The sequence below is a fragment of the Hipposideros armiger genome, unplaced genomic scaffold (genome assembly GCF_001890085.2).
Source record: "Hipposideros armiger isolate ML-2016 unplaced genomic scaffold, ASM189008v1 scaffold_88, whole genome shotgun sequence".
In the NCBI taxonomy this organism is placed as follows: Eukaryota; Metazoa; Chordata; class Mammalia; order Chiroptera; family Hipposideridae; genus Hipposideros; species Hipposideros armiger.
This window is the reverse complement of record NW_017731438.1, coordinates 2,359,697-2,380,434: the sequence shown is the minus strand read 5'-3', so window position 1 is coordinate 2,380,434 and position 20,738 is coordinate 2,359,697. Positions and strand designations below refer to the sequence as shown.

Below are 20,738 nucleotides of genomic sequence, written 5' to 3'. Positions count from 1 at the left end.
ACACATTGAATTAAGCGGTATTAGGATCCAAAATAGGTATGTCTGATTACACATGTTCACAAAGCCTTACTTTTATAATCAAATGGGTGTGATTCCGTATCCATAAACAAGTATAACATTAGGCAAAAATAACTGAGAAAAGGTATGACCAAACTTCTCTGACACCACAGAGGGGAAAAGAGTAATTGTCCACGTCCTGGGCACCGAACACAGCTGGGTGAGGGGCGTCCGGCCAAGCGAGCCTTCTCTGTACCTTTGGAGCTGCATTTCTAGGCTGTCCATCTTAGAGGCAGGCACTTCCTCACTCATACCTCCGTTGGCCCCTCCTATGGAGGGAGGACCAGTAGGGCCTCTTAACAGTTTAAAAAGGGAAGGAAAAAAAGAAGGAAAAATGTGATGCCGAGTGTCCTTCCCACCTCACAGCACTCTGCAGATTACAAAGGGCTTTTGCATCTGCCATCAAAGTTGGTGCTGACAATACCACGGAGAGAGCAAGGTCAGGTATTAATTAGCCATTTTAAAGGTGCAGAGAGTGTGAAATGCACAGAGGTTAAGTGACTTTCTTCCAAGGTTACGGTCAGCAAGAGGCAGAGATGAGCCATTAGCCAGGCCACCTGACTGAGGCCAAGGCCCTCCACTCCTCCATCCAGAAGCGAGCTATCACCCAAGTTTCCAGAGATTAGAATTTCACATTAACTTCCGACACCTCTTAGCAAGACTAGAGGTGAGATCTTCAAGAGGAAACGGCCAAAGCACAAATGACCGACAAATAAATAAGTACCCTGGCAGCTGTGAGCTTATTTAAAACACCCATTTCCAAAAATAAGGTTTTCATCTGAGTGCATGCCAGCAGCCAAAAGCTGACTGCATTACAAATGTGTTTCATACAAATGCTTAGCACTAGCCATATTGTATAATGCCACCAGAAAACATCAGGCACACAGTAGAACCTCAATAAATAATCCTTCACAGATGGACATGAAAATTTTCCCATCTCTGTGACAACAGTGGTATCGTTTAAGGACCAGGCCAGCTGCTGGGAGCCCTGAGGGTTAATTCCCCAACAACCCAAGATCTCTCTATTATACCTTCTGCCGGCTCTCCGTTTCCCATCAGGAGAGAACCTTCCCGGAGGAAGACTTGCACATACTCGTGTATTACCAAAGGAATCCAACGACTTACACATAAACTCTGTAAAAGCCTAGCTAGGATAAATCCTTTCAAAGCCCTGAGAACTTCTAAACACCTAAACTATAAGAAAACCTGTCTTAATGAGTGTACAAGAAGGGCTGTGGGAAAACACCATCTTTAAAGATCCAGAGTCAGGGAGAGTGAGGGACCAGACATGGGTTTAGGGCAGGTCACAGGTCACCCCATCTTGTCGCCAGGATGGATATGGGGCCATATGCAAGATATGGAGAGACCCACAAGGCTCAGACAATAACAATTCAGGGCGAATGTGCATCTTCTTCCAGATTATAAAGGCCAAATATTAATATTTGCCCAGGAAAGGAGGGATTCTTCAGCTTTTGACTACGACACCATTCTTCCAACTTTCTTGCTTCCTTACCCCCTTCGAATAATTTTGAAAAACTAACGCTCCCCACTCACGTATTTTCAATTTAGCATTCTAGAAGTTTTCATTCATGTAAATAGTTGCAAAGGATGTCCTCTCCTATGTACTGTACATATGACATTTTGAATAAAACTACTACATCACTCCCATAAATATATTCAATAGAATGATCTGATCCCTTCCACCATGTATTTTAAAACAGACATGAATAACCATGACTTTAACAGTCAGCTTGCGTAGTGTTCCTTTTTCTCCTTGAAATCATATATCCCTTCCATATCCCTCAGACTCTTACCCTAATATATTTTTATTCCCAACAGTCTTTTATTGCTCATCCTATCCTACTTCTCTGTAACAACAAAGTGTGCACGGGGAGAGACGATGCCCAGATATAGCATGGTGATCACATCATAAGGTATGTAAGTACCAGATCACTGTATTGTACACCTAAAACTAATATAGTACTGTATGCCAACTACATGTAAATAAAAAAATGGGGGACNAGAGTTTTCCACTCAAATTTTTAATACTGTCATGTTTCCTTCTCCACGGTAACCTGAGTCCTCCACGCATACGCAGTCCCAAACCGACCCACCCAATCGTCTCCCATGGTCCAGCAATGACAACAGCTGCTACACAATGATAATAAAAATAAAACCAAATTGGAAAAACCTGGCTTATTCTGCTCGGGGCTAACCAGGGAGGAAATCTACCAAGTGGGAAAATTCATTCATCTCAAAGATAACATTTTCCCCCAAGAGAATCATTTTTACAATATTTCTAAAAACAATCCAGGTGTGCATGACCTTCATCGGAATGACTTGTTTTTAAGATCTTAACATCTTTTCCTTTCTGCTCTATTCTGATTCTCCAACTGATACATCCTCCTTATATTGTCACTCTTACATGCATCCTTTTCCAGTTATTTTGTCCGTGGTAACACAAGCAACAGGATATTTGGGGTATTGTTTGATTTCTGCTGTTCAAATTTAGGGACATCTGCATAATTTTAACTTTTCTGTAGAAACTGAATTGATGTTCTGCTTCATATTTACTCAAATGAATTCCACGCAAAGAAGTGCGATCCTTTGTCATATCTCTCCAGGATAAAGAAATAAATAAATGTCCTTAACTTCAGAGAAATTTCTAAGAGCTCAATGAGATACTTATTTTGTCCTGTTTTAAAGCAACCACCATTTGAGTCTGGAGTAAAATTTCTTCCAACCAGAAATTTACTTCTTGACAGGCACAGAGGAGAGGATTCTCTCTCGAGCTCTAAAACCTGTTTTAATTTTGAGTTGCTTTGTTCATTATCTTACCCCTTAGCTCTTATTCTCCACCATCAGACCAAGGCACTAGGAGTCATTAGATAGTTTATGGGAGCTGACGTCGGTTAGGGAATTGTGTGCCAAAATACCCAAGTTGCCCTCAAGCAGAAAAATTTCATTGTTCAGAACGAGCACTGAACAAACCTCTGACTTACATGAATGTAACACACTCAAGGCTGTTAGCAGCCAGAAATAAGCCTTCAGGGATGCTCTATGCTCGCAGGGTTCCTCTCATAATAATGACTGGCTTTGTGTCTCCCCTTTCCCATAGCAGGGCCCCAATGTGCAGGCACTGGGCACTGACCCAGAAAGGCCCGGTCATGTGATGAGCTGGTGTCCAAGGTAAGGCTCTCATTACGCAGAGGACTTGGACACCAATGATAATGGGAGCTGTGTCCCGCAGTTTACAACATACCCAGACAGGGCACAATAAGTACAAGGTGAAGCAAAGTGGGTCCCTCGCAGACCCACGGCAGGTGGGCTGAGACACAGCACAGACCCAACAGCCAGGGAATTATAAATAATAACAACAATACTTTTAACAAAGCAATTGGGACAGAACTGCAAGGATTCTTTAACAATTGTTCTAGCAGAAAAACAAAAACTCACACAGGTAACCAGGGGCACGCTATATAACCAGAGGCCAGTTTTGAAGCCTCTGTGATAGAATAAGCTCATCTTCTGCAAAGCTAACTTCTGAATGCCACAGGGCAGTTAGATCCATGCCTTCTACTCCTGGAAAGTTCTCTAAAGGAGAAGCAATTAAAATAGTCACCACAATATTAACCATAGTCGACTCACTCTGGGACTCAGAAGCCAACCCCAAGGTGACGATGAGTGAACTTCAGGGCTCACTGGTACCCTAGTTCGCTCCAGCATCACAGCTAAGATGGTCTCCCTGTGAGCATTAAGGATTAGGGCTAACCCGACTGGACGTTGGAAAATGCAAAGCATGGAAACTCAGCTTCTATTCAGAAGCACAAAGCCACCTATTTTCACCACCACAGTTCAACTCAAGCCTACTATTTAAATCTAATATTCTTCTGGGCCCAACAAGGGGGGGGGGAAATGAAAATTCTCGATGCCAAAGTCATCTTTTAAAATATAATAAAAACATCATTCCTTTGTGAGTTTGTCTGGGAGGGGGTGCTGATATTTTAGTATGTATTCATTGAAATTCTGGGGGAGGTAGAAGATATATTGTAGTTCACTTCCACCGGAAGAGTCTATTTTTATTTGAATATTTTGGCTCTACGTTTTTAAAATGAACCAACAAAAAGTCTTCCCTTTAAGTACCACAGCTTCTCAATTATCCTGTACAAGCATGTGCAGTATTATCCCTTAGAGACACTTACTGAAATATTTACAGATAAACTGATATGATGTCTAGGATTTGCTTCAAAATAATACAGGCCAGAGAAATGGGAGGGAGTTTTGATTAAATGAGGTTGCCCTTGAAGTTGGGTAATGAGCACATGAAAGATCTCTATATTTTCTAGCTACTTTTGGATATGATTAAATTTCCCATAATAATTGAGTTTTAAAAGCAGAATGGGAGGGGCATTTTGCCATTTGTTAGGAAAAAGAAAAGCTGCAAACTACAGCAAATAACTATTAGATTAGGGCTCCGGAGTTCAGCTGAACGTGTCAACACAGAGTTGAGAAGTTGAAGGGTTTGGGTATTAATTCTTGTTTTGTTCTTAAACCTACCTTCTTAAACAGCTCACTGCCTCATTATAATGGGCTCACCATGGTGGAGGCACCAGTGATCAGAAGCCAGGATATGTTTTCATTGGACTAAATTAGTCAAGGGCTTGTTCATGCCTTCTTGGTGTGTCCCCTTGTAGTATTTGTGCATGCATTGATCTGCCTGCCTCGTACAAGAGGAGCGGAAATATTGTGTTTGCCATCTTCCCTCCCTAGTGCTCAAGTCTTCGGCATTTTTATATTTCATGGGTCAGCGACGCGAGTTCAATGTGTGGGTGTGCCATCTTGAAAGAAAACAGGGAACAAAGAAAGTTTTCATTTTGGCAGTTTTGCCNGTGTCACAAAGGCCATGCACCGTGGTGACATTCTTCTCTCAAGGGGGAGAAGGAAGACTGGGATGGCTGAGGCAGAAAAGGACACCAACGGTCCATTTCAGGGAACCAAAGAACTTCAGAATCTGGAAACTGACTCTCTACCTCGAACCAGGCCAAGTAGCCCTTGGAAAAGCATCCAGTTCACAGAGAACATGAGAAATCCAGCGTGAGAACTTTGAACAGGCCCACCCATAACACACACAGGGCCTAGGAGTTTCAATGAAAATATTTTAAAGTTATTAAGCAAGTGAACAGGCTATGGAGTTAAGTATGTCTCATGCTCCTATGCTGACAAATATATCTTCATAATGATAGAATCAAAAAGTATGTAAAAAGCTATGGTTTACATATAACTGCAAGTTGGCAAAATGCCAAAGATGACTAAATTTAATTATGATGACTTGTGTCTGGGTGTTCTGTTGATGGGTTAGCAATGTTTGGATGACTAATAAAAAACTTACATAATTTATAAATTGTTATACATTTATTCCATAAAATTTATTTTCCTTGCCTTCATTTCAGCAAAATCATTACCTATCTAGTTTTAAAAAAACTCCAGATCTTCATATAGTTTGCACTCTCACAGAAATTATCTAAGGGATTAAAACAAAATGTAATTATATCTAGTCTATAGAATTTTAATATTTTTCATCAAAAAATGTAAATTAAAGTGCAAAAATCAAAATTTTAAATTATTGCATTTCTTCAAAATAGCTACTGTCCCTCTAAAATTTGTAGGTTATTTACTGAAATTAGTAGAAAAAATACAAATTATAACTAGTGCATATAAAAATTTTATCTAACATAATTAAATTAAATATTTTATGCATTTTGAAATTTTAATCTTATTAAATGTGTTTATAACAAAACTATCCACAATTTATTTATTTATTTTATTTACTTTTTTTTTTTAGCTGGGCCATCCTGCCACCTGTTGGCAGCTCAGCTCGGCCCACGTGGGAATCGAACCGGTGACCCTGTTGCTCAGAGCTCACACTCTTGAGCAAAGCTCTTAACCAACTGAGCCACTTGGCCAGCCCAAAACTATCCACAATTTTAGCATTCAATATCCATCTAGCTGCAAATGTGAAAAATCAATGTCACTCTTCATACATGTCATGTCTAGAGCTACATATTAAGTGTGTCAAAGTATGGATTTATATTGTAAAATATTTTGTTTTAATTTTGTAAAACAAAAATAAATTTGTTTAATATTGTAAAACATTCTTCAGCCAACCTATGCAACTATCAAAACCTCTGCATGGAACAAAATCAAGGTCCTGGAAGGTTAGCATAGTTTTAGAAAAAAGGCATGGCCCTGGATAGTCAGCAAGGCCTTGGAAAGGAGGCATGGCCATGAATGGGGGCGTGGCGCTGAATGGGGGTGTGGCCCTGAGTGGGGGCAAGGCCCTGAATGGGAGCACGGCCCTAGAACCTCAAGCCATAATAGGAGACTTAATAAGAAGCAGTAGGAAGTCAGAGGCTTGCTGAAGAGCTCACAGCAAGAAGCAAAGTGGGAGAAGCTCACCAGTCCAACAGGCCTGAGGGCAGTCAGAGGCATGATGGACAGTGGACAGGCAGCACTGAGGGCTGGTGGCTCAGAGCAGGAAAACCAGCGAGGCTTCTCTTGCTGGCTCTGCACTAGTCATTCATTCAGGGTATTAAAGAGTCCACTAAAGTAGGAACCGGGGCTGGATGGGAGCTGAGCCCCCTGTGTCCGTGGGGCCATCATCATCTGAGTCGAATGGGGAGCAACCCAGGCCAGGATCCCTAGATGGAGTAGTGGGGGCCTAAGGGAGGAGAGTGGACAGATGGATGAGACAGGGGCTGTGGCAGTTAAGGAGATAAAGGCATAACAATGAGGAAAAGAGACAGGAGGCCAAGAGCCCACAGAACTAACTCACCCTCCCATTCCACCCAGAATTAAACACACACTTGATGTAGAGTACACATGCTGCTGGATTAAGAAGCAGGAGAAAATAAATGCATTTATGACTAACACCAAAAAAGAAAATTTCATAGTTTCGCTTTGTGCTTACAGTTTTCATGCAGTGCAGAAAAACCCAAATAGCATCTGATACAATTTACATAACTTTACATAATCTCATGATTACCATTCGTCAAGGAAGCTGCAGACTGAATCTTTTTCATTTATTTGCCTCCAAAAGTGACAAAATGGAAAACATTCTGGACAAGTAGCTTTCCACCCTTTAAAAAATCCCAAGGAGCCAATTCTACAACTTTTCTAAGTAATATGTTTCCCATATTTCAAGTCTGAACATTCTAAACTCTTATTGACACATGAAATCAATAAACAAATATTTACTAACCCCTGCTATTTTCAAAGCATTGATTTCAGAACTGGGGGGGGGGGGGAATTCCACCCTTAGCTTAAAATCTATTTCAAGCTGTCTGACCTGGAGACAAGTTATTTACCCTTTCTAAGCCACGTTTTTTCAAATGTAAAACAAGCATAATACCAGCCAGTTTACAAGGTTGTTCTGAGGATAGGGTTAAATTTGGTTACTTGGCACATAGTAGGTACACAATAAAAACATTTGGTGAGTGAGAGAAACCAGTTTTAATTGGAGAGCCATGACGCAAACATACTAATATTCATGATTCATATAGTCACTTGGCAAGAAAATGATAAAGGGATATGTGGTATATTTCAAAAGACAAATACAAACATCAAAAAGGGATTTATATGAGGAAAGACTACACTTTTTTAACTGATAAACAATTGTTCACCACAATTGTTTTTTGTGTACGAAGGTTTTTGATGTCTATGAAGACCATTGAGTCTGCTTTCATTCTTTTGGTCTGTTGTGTTTGTTTTTCCTTCCAGAGACTAAAAGCAACAACAAAAAACCAAAAAAACAGTTTTTTAGGATTCTGTTCATAAAGAATATTTACTTCAGAGCCCTTCCATAATCTCATGCATTGCTCTTTGAATTCTTACATTCAGAGCCTTTTTGAGCTGAAGGAAACCTTAGGGATCATCTGGCCCAGCTTTGTGTTGTAAGACAGAGCCTAGGAAACTTGAGGTCACACTGGCTGCACAAGGACATGTGGGTTCTCCTGTTCCATACCTGACACATGAGTATAAACCCAGATGCCCACAAAGCCTGAGAAGATGAGAGCAACGAAGCAGGGGACAGAAGGTCTGGAGAGTAAACACATGGCCGCCTAAAGAGACAGGTGCTCTGGTTAAGGGCTGCCATGTGGAATGCAGGTCCAACGCGCCTGCATCCTGTTTCCAAGAGTTGCTGACAATCCAACTTTTAAACAAAATGATTTATAAATGGTAAATACCAAACATTTCAAAACACTGTTTAAAAACAAAGGGACAAGACTAACAAATAAACAAAAACTCAAAGACACAGACAATAGTTTAGTGGTTACCTGTTGGGAGCCGGCTGCACCTCAGTATCTGACATGGCCTATCACACTGCTATTGTGACAAATCCTGAAGCTCTGACTGAGAAACAGATACTGCTTTATGTTTTGAAAAATTTAAATTCCCCTTTGGATGCCCCCAGTAGGATAAAGATCTGACACCCCTTCTTATATTGTTTTATTTTCTTTAAATAAGTGAGTTTTGGACATATTACGACAATTCTGTTTTACTGTTAGTTTCTTAATGATAGATTCTTAGTGATAGACAAGTTATGCACCTTATAATTCTTAAAGATCCTGTTTAGCCAGTAGTGTTTGAAATAGTTGCTAAGTAGTAAACATCCTTTAAGTGCCAAGGCAGGAACTCAGCTCTGGCCATTAGTGGAAGAAATTGATACATACTTAGGATAAGTTAGTCATTAGTGAAGAACAGATCCTGCTGTACCCTGCAAAAGAAACATCGTAAGGAAGTAAAATTCAGAGAAAATCAAACTTCTAAAGAAAATAGACCCTGGGAAGGAAGGAACATTGAAACTATGTAGAAAACAATTTCCTAATGGATAAAGGTTTAAACGTGGAAAAACAACTTTGGGGAAAACAGCTCAATGACGTAAATAGTTACCTGCCCAGTATAAAAAGGACAGGCTGTAAAAATAAAGTGAGACATTAATTCTTGAAAAGCCCTTCTCTGTCTCCGCGTTCTTTCCTCGCAGACTCCGTCTCCACCTGAGGGAACCCCTGGACTTGTGGGAGCCGGTCTCCCGCAGTTACCAGAGGGTAAGGGCTCCGGGAGGGGGGTGGTAGATGAGGGTAAAGGGGCTCAAATATATGGTGATGGAAGGAGAACTGACTCTGGGTGGTGAATACACAATGTGATCTATGGATGATGTATTACAGAACTGTACACCTGAAACCTATGTAATTTTCCTAACCATTGACACCCCAATAAACTTTAATTTAAAAACAAAACTGTTTAGACCAAAACATTCACACACACTCTCTCATGCACGCACATGTGCGCGCACACGCACACACATGCTCATCCACACATACAAATGCATACACGTGCTCACACATGCATATAAACACGTTAATACATGCTCATGAACACATATACTCATACACATATGAATACACACCCACTTGCTCACACACACATGCTCACGAACACATACAAACACACACGTACATGCACACACACACACTCTCACCCACACATTTGCAAGCCGAGTCTACTCTTCTCCACATCATGGTGAATCTTTCTACACAGGCTCTCCACCTGACCAGAGAGGACTCAAAAGCATGTGTATTGTTTTAAAAGCACCATAAATGCCTGGAGAGAGGATTACTCGCTTTTCTAACTGAATTTGCTTCTTTCACATACCATAATCAAAAATGGCTTTTCCACAATAGGATACTATTGGGTTGTCGGAAAAGTCATGACGCATTTTTGCAATGAAAAACATAGAAAAAATACATCATGACTTTTCTGACAACCCAATAACTTCCTTTTTAAAAATGTATATCCATGACTTTTAGTTTATATACTGTCACACTTATTAAATGCATCCTACCCTAATAACAACGTCTTTTTTTCTCTTTAAACAATTGAATAATTAGTGAGTCTATCCCTGTGCTTGTCTCAACACCACTTAGGATTAATTCTGCTCTTTAGTTTTGGGCATATTACTTATTGCGTTGTTGGAAAAGTCATGACGCATTTTTGCAATGAAAAACATAGAAAAAAATATGTCATGACTTTTCCGACAACCCAATAATTTTCTTTTTAATACACAAAGAGAATTCCAGTTACAATTTAAGACTGCCAGTGAAGACAATGGGATTGTTTAGGTTTTGTTAGTGCTAGTAAAATGTTTAAATAATAAAATATGAATTGTAAACATTGATAGTCTCATTCATATAACACAATCAAATTCTACTTCTTAGAGTCTACAGTTAAACCTCTCATCAGGTCACTTTATAGTCCTGTGGAACACCTGCTGTTACTTTCCAATCAACTACAGTAAAAAAAAAAAAACAGTTCCCAAAAACAGTCCTAGGACCAGCCTTCAGGACCTGGCAGGATCTACCCCCTGTAACATAAGGCCATATTCACACTTTCTCCTAACACTTCATGAATAAACATCCCTTTATTCAAATAAGTTATATAATAACTAACTCCGGTATTTTTTATTCAACTTTGAATGATAAATAGAGTCATTCTGGCAAGACGGTGGTTTGCAATTCAAATGACAGAAATTTTCATAATGGGGAAAATAAAAATTAGTGGCATGATTCCTAAGGCGCCTAATCCCAATGCTTTCATTGCAACAGTTGAAACACAGAGAAATACTTCTCGGTGTACAAGCCGAGGGGGTTTGGGTGGATAGGTATCGTCACACCTCTTCACCTGCCATCTTGTAGCATTCCTTCCAGGGGACTTGGCAAGCACCCGCTAAACCGCCCAGAGATTCCCAGCCCCACATGTGAAAAGGCACTGCTGCTACTTGTCAATAAATAACGCTGCAACAGTCACTGGATTAAATGACTTCCTTACATTATCATCATAAACAATAATTATTTGTCAGCTGCCCTTTGCGAGCTTTGCGTGTGCTTATGAATAAATCAAGCCCTACTGATTGACTGAGCCAAAACGTTTACATTTTGCTCCTCTAATAAGAGCTATAATCCTCCACTGCTCTTAGTAATGCTTTCGTGTAGCATGTTTCTTAATACTTATAATAGGCAAGATTAGCACCGATTCGCTCATGAGCAGGAATGCTGCTCTCTGAACAGCCAGTTGGCCACTAAACCCAGGTCTCTCTAAACATTTCCTTATTGATGGCGCACGCTGTCCACTGATGGGAATCACATCTTAAGGAAGCACAGTGGCGCTGCTGTCATGCTATTTCCTTCCTCGTGATATGTAATGTAATAATGACAGCCCGTATTGATTCAAAGATTAAATTCATGTAAAAGAGCAAGGCAGGAAAATATGGGATTGTAAAGAATGCTACGTGCTTGTAAAACTATCACCAAAAGTAATAAAATGAGTCTCTTTTCAGTGCAGTAACTTCAGAACACAGAAGACAACTCTGAACAACCCAAAATGTCCTAAAAGGTCTTGGGCGCCACAGTCTTAGTCTGACCGCGGGAGACCATCCTCTCCCTTCTCTCATTAATGGGCAAAGTCACCCAAGACTCCGTCTTCTGCTCAGTCCAACCATATTTTGAAGCAGTCATCCTGAATAACTTAACTCCACTTCCGTGGATGTTTCTCACACAGGGACGATGACTGCCCATTCTCTGAGTTCCATAAGGAAACCTGAGTCTACAAGTCCTCGCTGAACAAGATTCTATCCATTGCAGGGGAGAGTAGACCCAGGCACGCACAATAATTTCCCAGCCCAGTTTCTAGCCCCTCAATCCAGTGCAACTTCATCATCCCCAACAGTAACCTGGAAACTTGACTTCTGTGCTTTCTGCAGATTCCTGGGCTAGATTTCCACAGACCCTCATTCCAAAACTCCATTCCTCATACATACAGGGGAAAACTAGCACAGCACCTTCTCCCTCCTTCTTTCCTGCACAAGGGTCACAAATCAAGGCATGTCAGGCTGGAAAGCTCTTTACAGATTACGTACTATAACCTCCTCATTTCAACAATTCAAAAATTCAGAGGGGACTCACCCATGTAGGTAAACCAATGCCAAAGACAAGATAAGAGCCCCACGTCCTGGTTCCAACAACCATGCTCCTCCCTTGAAGCCACCCCTACCCTCACCCCCCATTCCTGGGATCAGTAAGAAATCCCTCTATCACCATGGAGTGTCCCAAACAAAACCATCATGGATTGCTTGAACTCGTGTTAATACTCTGTGATGCCTTTCAAGCTGAACCGCCACAAAGACTGAACAGGTACAGCTGGAACTTGCAACGACATTAGTTTAGCTCTCTAAGACAGAAAACCACACGAACAAGAATCCTCGTTCAAAAACAGATTTGACGATCCCTAGCGGGACAAAGCAGTAATTATCCTGTGCTACGCCAATCAATAAAACCTTTTGCCCCATGAACCTGCTATTTTCTGACTTTGTTCTCTGCACTAAAGAGTTGCAAGTCTCATTGATTACCTACTAAATTTTTTTAAAGTTCTTTAAAACGAGCAATAAAGGAATTCTCAAAATTAGCATAACTTGTTACTGTTTGAAGGGCCTTCCAATCTTTCAGTCACATTAATGGTTTCCCTCTTTACAGGGTTTCCCCGTTTTTCATTTTGAATTTGTCATTTTAAGTGAGTCTGTGTCTCGCCTTATAGCACAAACGCAGTAGGATACAAATTTGACAGTGTTCCTGAAACTGACTGCTGCCACATTTCTCATCCAAGTGAGAAAGAAGAATTGATTAATAAACTATGCCCTCTTCCTCAAGCAACAGCTTGGATTTTTACCAAATGAGCCCATTAGCTCTTAGAGTGTTAAAATTCAGTATGCTGGAAGTTCTCCCTAAAACTGTTCACTAAAGACTCTATAAAGTGACACCATCTTGCATCCTTTCCAAGGGGTTTTAGCTACTTAAGTGTCAAACTTTAAAGAGTCATGAATGAGCTAAGCAAGAACAGTGAAAGGGGAGGCTGCAGCCAGGAGTTGGGACCTGCCTCTCAGTCCCCTTCTGTGTCCCTCTCTGGTGGTGCCCCCAAATGTGTTCCTGCTCTCTGGGATTGATGCATGGCTGCCTGTACCCTCCCTCCTGAGTGTATGGGGGCATATTTATGTGGCCTTCGTGTGCAGAGCTGGGCAAACGGGAAGGTCTGTAATTCTCTAACCAGAACTGTTGTTTTCCCAATATTCCATCAGTACAATTCATCCATCAAGAATGGGTGATTTTATGGCAGATCAGAAATCAAAGAGAAATTAAATAATCATATGTTACCATATTTTGCCGTGTATATATAATGTGCTCCCGTGTATAATGTACACCCATGTTTTTGGCCCAAACTTTCAGGGAAAATATTTTGCGTTTTAATTTTTTAATTCAAATTTTTATTTGTTTACATTTAGGTACTTGTTTTTTTGTATTATAAAGGAATTTAAGCGTTTATTTTTAACATATTATGGTACAAAAAATTTTATGTAACAATTACAAAACACAAGAACAGATACGAGGTACAAGAAATTATATGTACTGGTAACAAATCTATGATATTCATACATCATAGAAAGCCAAGAACTCTTCATCATTGCAAGCTCGTCATAAGTTCAACAAAACCAACTATAGTATTCCAGGGTATTATTTTGCCTACAGATCTCATTATTGATTTCTAGAGTTCCACTTTTAACTCATAAGCATAAATAAAAGAATTAAAAACATTTATGTAGACACAGAATTAGTACTTTCCATGTATAATACATATCCTTGTTTTTCCCTCACAAATTTGGCCAAAAAAGTGCACATTATACACAGCAAAATATGATATATCATACCTTCTTGCCTCAGTGGCTGTTTTAATTCAAAGTCAGATGGCATAGTACTGAGCCCTTAAAAAGAAAGAAACCGTGTAACATGCTACCACAAAAGGACAAATATTGCAGGATTCCACTTATCTGACGCATGTAAAGCCATAAAACTCAAAGAAGCAGAAAGTAGAACGGCGGATGCCAGATACAGGGTAAAGGGATGGGGGGCTACTGTTCCATGTGTATGTGGTTTCAGTTAGGCAGGATGAAAATGTCCCAGAGATCAGCTGTACACCATCGTGCTTACAGTTAGAAATAATGTACCGTACATTTACAATTTTGTGGAAAAGGTAAAAAATAAATTAAAATGTCACTATGGCATAGTTTAGGCTAGGTCTGGGACTAAGACAAAAGACATTACCAAAAGCATTACAGTATAGTGTTTACCCTACTCCTTGCTTATGCAGAACTAGAATGGGAGCGAAGAATAAAGCCTGGCCCATTAACAACCATTCTCCAGTGCTCACCTGAAAAGCACCCCTCAACAGGGGTCAGAAATAAAGTCTCACGCTTCTATACATAAAGATTCAACCAAAACTGGAGGTGAGGGGAGGTGGTCCAAGTCCTCTACTCAAAGAACCACACAATTCAAAGTACAGTTAGTTGCACTCAGATGTCCATCAAGTGACCAATGGATAAATAGAACGTGGTCCCTCCATAGGACGGAGTATGATTCCTCCATAAAAAGGAATCAAGTCCTGACCCATGCTACAACATGGATGCGCTTGGAATACAATATGCTGAGTACAAGAAACCAGGCACAAAAGGCCACAAAGTAAATATAGGATTCCATGTATGTGACATGTTCAGAATAAACAAGTCTATACAAACAGAAAGTAGATGCGTCACTGCCAAGGCCTGGGGGGAGGGGGGAATGGAGAGTGACTGTTAATTGGGTTCAGGGTTTATTTATGGGGTGATGGAAATTCTCTGGAATTAGACAGTGATACCAGTTGCAAAACCTTGTGACTATACTAAAAATCATGGAACTGCACACTTTCAAGGGGTGAAGTTTATACTGTGTGAATTATATCTCATCGGGAAAAAAAAAATCAATGTGGGGGCACAGCTGCAAACATGATACGCATTAAGGGCATGCAAGGCCTCGTGAGCAAAGACAGGATTTGACCTCAGTTGCCTAAGAAAGCACTAGATGAGCTGCCAGCTGAGGAGGATGAGGAGAGGAAGAGGTTGTAAGCATGGGAGAGAGCAGGTGCAAGGAACCAAAGGAGAAGGGAAGAAAGAAGGCCTTTGCTCTCTTTTTTCTGAGACAATAAAGAGCTGAGATGTCAGCTGAGGCCAAGGCAATAGACTCAGTCCTTACACATCACATAAATGCAACTCAAACTCATGAATTTATTAAGACCACCTCTTTAGCAGGATCTAAACATAACAAAGGGAAGTAAAAAATAAACAAACATCAACCATTCCCACCTAGCAGTAAAACAAAATATCAAAACTTAAAAAGAAAGATAAAATTCAAATGCTCCAAAAGGCAAAAGCAATTGCGAATATGGTAGACACAATAAACCTTGGAATTCAGCTCTAAAACTTTGCAGATTACTTCGCAGTAAAAATCTCCATTCAAAATGAAAAGTGGCAGGCAGGTACGAAGAAGACATCACACATGCCTGAGAATTAGCACCAAGAGTCTTCAAGCATAACCGCTGCCATCTTCATAGAATGAAACACAGAGGGGAGGGTGTTGAGATTCAAATGTTCAGCAACTCGGTTTTTCTCACTGTCTTGATGAGTTCCTGTGATGCATTTGTCACATGCTGCCCCTTCTTTGACAGCAGGGTTTTTCAACTATTGACCATCTGAGCCCAATAATTCTTTGTTGGGGGGCTGTCCTTGGCACTGTAGGAAGTTCAGCAGCATCCTGGCCTCCTCCCACTGGATGCCAGGAGCTCTCCCCTCTCCCTCTCACAGCCAAAAATGCTTCTAGAAATTGTCACATGTCCCCTGGAGGGTGAAACTGACCCAACAGAGATCAGCTATTTTCTAGCAACGAAATGGATCTTATCTATACAAGCTTTGACAATTCCCTGGAGAACAATGTCATGTCTCATCTGTTTGGTTTCCTACATGCTCCACACCCTGACAACCTCCCCACAACAAGGCAGATCAAAACTTAGAGAGACCAGTTTCAGGTGCTCTACAGCACTGTTCAGAATGCCAAGTCTTAAAGTAAAAGAAAAGCAACATATGCCATCACCCACGAGCAACGAGGCTCTTCAGCCCTCAGCCTCCCTTCAGCCTCCTTTCCTGCCTCTAACCGCCCATGTGAGGCTAAAGCTCCGGGACCTTCGTCGCCTCTCAGCCGTGCTTGGCTCAGCGCATCGATCAGCTCTGACATCTGAAAATGCCCCCCAGCTACGCCTCACTCCGGCACCCTCAAGCTCATGAAACCCAGGAAGCAACCTTTAAAGCACTAGACCTTCCTGCTAAGTCAGTGATGGCACGGCGACCGGGCTTTCCCTACAAGCATCGTGAAGGAGGACGGACATGCGCCGCTCGGGCGCACAGGGCTCACCATCCGGGGGCATCAGGGCCTTGTTGTTCTGCGTGCACCAGCCCACAGGGTGCAGGTCGGCTATCACCACGTCACACCAGAAGTCGGCACGGCGGTCCTCCCCGTACCCACAGTAGCGCAGAAGGAGCAGCTGCCCACAGGTGGTGATGACGGTGGCCACCCAGTACGTGTCCGGGTTGTTCTTATTGGCCACTTCCAATTTCATCCCTGGCTGGAAGTTGCTCTGAATGCTGATTTCAACCTTAAGGAACCGGAAACACAGGAAAACCGTGATTATACCAGATGCATATATCCAGAAGTTTACGAGACAGTGTTCAAAACACAGCATCTACCAACAGTACTTCTGCTGCCCTACGACAGCAGTAAGGGAAATACAATGCGAGCCACCAATGTGACACTAAATTTCCTAGTAGCCACATTTGAAAAAAAAAGATAAAGGCCGGCTGAAGGGCTCAGTTGGTTAAGAGGTCGCTCAAGAGTGTGAGCTCTGAGCAACAGCGTCACCGGTTCCATTCCCCACCCAACCTGAGCTGCCGCTTAGCTGCCAACAGGTGGCACGATGGCTCAGCTAAAAAATAAAAAAAAGATAAATCGGATAGAATTTTAATAAGGTGTTTTATTTAATCCCACATATCCCAAATGTCATCACTGAAAGATGTAATCAATATAAAATGTATTATAGAGATTATTTTACATTCTTCTTTTCCAATGAAGTCTCTGAAATCCAGTATGTGTTCCACACTTACAGCACATCCCAATCTGGACGGCATACTTTCCACGTGTTCAACAGCTCCAGGTGTAAGCAGTACAGCCTTAGAGAACGGATTTTCTTTTTTATTAATGAAGGATTATAGTCTATGTGTATTTACCAGTCCTGCCCCCCAAAGAAAGCTTTCCTGTCTGGTAAAAAAAAAAAAAAAAAACCGCTAACACATCTGATCTCCATGAGTAGCATCGGCTTAAGAGGTGATGGGATTACAAACGGCTGGTCCATGGGGCTCATGACGCTTTTCCTTTACACCTGGAACACAGGTCTGGGGACACTGTGCTTCCTGAAGGGGACTCTATGATGATTCAAAGGGAGGTGGGAGAACAGGTTGGATTGAAGCGAACAGGACAGGGGCCGGCTGAGTGGCTCAGTTGGTTAAGAGCTTGCTCAAGAGTTTGAGCTCTGAGCAACAGGGTCCCCGGTTTGATTCACGACCCGAGCTGAGCTGCCACTGAGCTGCCAACCGGTGGCAGGATGGCTCAGCTAAAATAAAAGAATAAAAAATGAAGAGAACAAGACAGACTCCATATGGAAAGATATTGATCACTTATTGGTAAAGAAGGAAAGGAAAATGGTATCGATCAATATCTTTCCTAAACTGCCTCAAGGAATCCAACCAAGTCATCCCAGAATCACTTTTACCTCTTGGCCACAACCACACTCATAATAAACTATGAATTAAAACATTACGAGTGTCAGTATGAAAAAAGAGACTTGGGAATGTAATCTATTTTTATAAGGCCATGCAAATTTAATAAGGTCTTAAATTCCTTTTGAAAAGAACACTTCACCTCCACAAAGAATAGAATGTTGCATTAAAATAAAAAACCCAAGTTCTCCCTTCTTCATTCAGCAAGAAAGCCAACAGCAAGAACAGGTTGAGAAAATGCCCCAATTTGGTTATGATACTCAGGCTAAATCTTTGCCCTGGGTAGCCCCTTGGAAAAAATGTTTCTCAGAATTAAATTTTCATTTCCAGTAAAGGAATACTAATGCTAAAAAACTTAGGTCCCAGAAATTTAGTCTTTTCCTTGCAAATGATGTATTGCCAAAATCTCATGTAGAAGCAAAAAATCTGATAAAAGCTCAATCTTTAATTTCCTGGGACTTGCCCTCTGCAAGGCATGCGATTTGCACTGTTCAAAGAAATCACTATAAGAATGCTTCTTTGGCTTGATCCAAATGTTTTCTGAATATTTATGGTATTTCCTCTAATTTGACTCATATGCCCACAAAAGGCTACAGAACTTTCATGTGTCCTTTCAAAATAAAAATACACAGCCATTACGCCGCCAAAGAAGACATTCCACTTACCTGCCTCATTGGCAGGCTTTTATTTATTCTAATCAACCGTACCTGTGTCAGGCTGTGTGTGTGCCTTTCCATAGCAAAGGCTGTCAAATTTGGCTTTTTGAGGTACAGGACGAGGCAAAACACCCACTGAGCACCTTCCCTGGCCCCAGCCCTGTGTTCAACAAGATAAGCTAAAAGAACCAGGCCCATCTTACCTGCTGTTATCTGTGGAAGGCAAACGAATTGCCCCATCTCTTCTTTCTTTCTAGGAAATCTTGGCTGAATTTCCCTTTTCTTCTTATCCCCTTTCTCCCACTAGGTTTGGCATCTTGCTGCAGACTCCCTCCCTCCCTCCAAATGCAGCGCAGAGAGAGAAGGGGTGTTACGTACGTGTTTGAACGATGTGTGAGGGGCCGCACTGGCACCCATTTCTTCCAAGTACTCTCCCCAGTTAAAGCCAATTTCCTCCAGGCTTGAACCTTCTTCTGCTGAAAAACAAAAACAAAAATCCGAAGACTATCAACACCAGAGTGCAGAATGGAAAGGCAGTGGCTTCCAGGGAAGACCAGAAAAGCCTTAACCCAAGAGACAACGGATTCAGTGGTTTAGGAGGATATTGTTGAATTCTTTTCATAGCTTCGGTTTGCTGAGTTTAGAGACAGTTGACTGAAGAAAGGAAATGCTGAAGAAATTCTGCTTGGCTACCATGACAAAATCAAGGGTAACGCTAAGTGCTCTTAGGCAAATGAAATGAGATTTGTTTCCTGGCACATTTGTGAAATGTTAGTGTACTGTTATTAGTTTAGAATTAGCCACTATGTGGCTATGTTAGTGAAATGTTAGTGTACTGTTATTAGTTAAGAATTAATCACAATGTGGGCATTACATTCTTTGGGGAGGTTTGGGGACAAGGTGGAGGAAACCACTGGGCACTGAGGAAGCCCCATGATGTATACATGGCACTGGCATCTTTGTTCCCTGGCTACCTACTACAGCTGAAAACTATGAAATAATAGCATAGATTGTTAGTGTCATAAGGGACTTTGGAAGGCACTGATGTCATTTCAAGGGGGAAGGGGAACTGAAGCCCAGGACTGTTCAAGTGTGTGAGGCCACCTGGTAATTTAAGGACAGAAACTGACCAGCTGCAGACAGACCCGATGCCCGCCCTATCCAGAATCTGCTCTCCCTCCTCCCGGCAAGACGGAGCTCTCAAGGCAAGGCACATCAGTAGAAACCAACAGGATGTGTTACTCCAATTACAAGGATCGAGGAGAAATACAATCAAATATACAAGATAGCTCTTAAAATGATCCTTATTTTGGCTTTGAAGGAAATCAAGTAATTCCCCAAACATTCAAGACTGTATGTAAGATATAATCTGTGTAGTTGAAAACCAAGTAACTCGTTTTAAAGTACAGCACAGATAACAGCAATGTTATATCATAGTTTCAAACGGAAAGCACTAATAAGCTGTAAGCATTGTTTTAAACTATCTGCAAGGCTATTGTAAGGGCAGAATATGCAGAAGTAAGAGCTGTCCAAACACACAGGTAAGTAAGAGCTTCAAAAGTTTGGATTTTTCATTTTCTGCTCAATAATGTCCAACCATGTATGTCCTACTAGCAAGAGCCCACTTCACTGGCCAAGAACAAATGCTGCTTTCCATCCTGTTACTTACGCAGAAGTGGTGCACCCTGGCAGGAGGGCCAGGGGAGCTAGCGATGGGAGGGTCTAAGAAAGAAAGCCTTGTTCTCAGAGGCTATCACTATTTTGTTCCTACCAGAAACTTCTAAATTAGAAGTAGGAAAAGGAGTTTTCTTGTGATACTCTGTATAGTCTCAGAACTTGGTAGAAGAGGATAATTTTGGTAGAGTCAGAAGACGCTAAGTCAAAAGGCAATTACCTTCAATTTTATCTTCTAAATTAAAGTTGCTTAAAACTGCCTCCTCAAATTGTACTCCCATCAAGTGGTTTATAGTCAAATGTCCAGGAAAATAAAAAGCCATCCGAAGAGAAAACCCTCCTCTTGTAGTAAATTTGCAGACATTACCCTGAGCAATATTTTTACTGATACATCCCCACGGACAAGAGAAGTAAAAGAAAAAATTAACATAGGGGATTACATCAAACTTAAAAGTTTTTTCACAACAAAGGAAACCATCAATAAAACAAAAAGGAAGCCTACTGAATGGGAGAAGATACTTGTCTATGATATATCTGATAAGGGGCTAATATCC

At 41.2% G+C, this 20,738-nt stretch overlaps 1 protein-coding gene across 1 annotated transcript in view; it reads right to left on the bottom strand.

Annotated features, from left to right (window-relative positions):
* The window catches only part of SFMBT2 (Scm like with four mbt domains 2), a 209,111-nt gene that overhangs the window by 156,016 nt on the left and 32,357 nt on the right, over positions 1 to 20,738 (bottom strand). Inside the window, exons 3-4 of the mRNA XM_019644530.1 lie at positions 18,889 to 18,983; positions 16,437 to 16,677 (exon numbers count right to left, since the gene is read on the bottom strand). Coding sequence (XP_019500075.1) covers positions 16,437 to 16,677; positions 18,889 to 18,983 — 336 coding nt within the window. The remainder of the gene's footprint in view (positions 1 to 16,436; positions 16,678 to 18,888; positions 18,984 to 20,738) is intronic.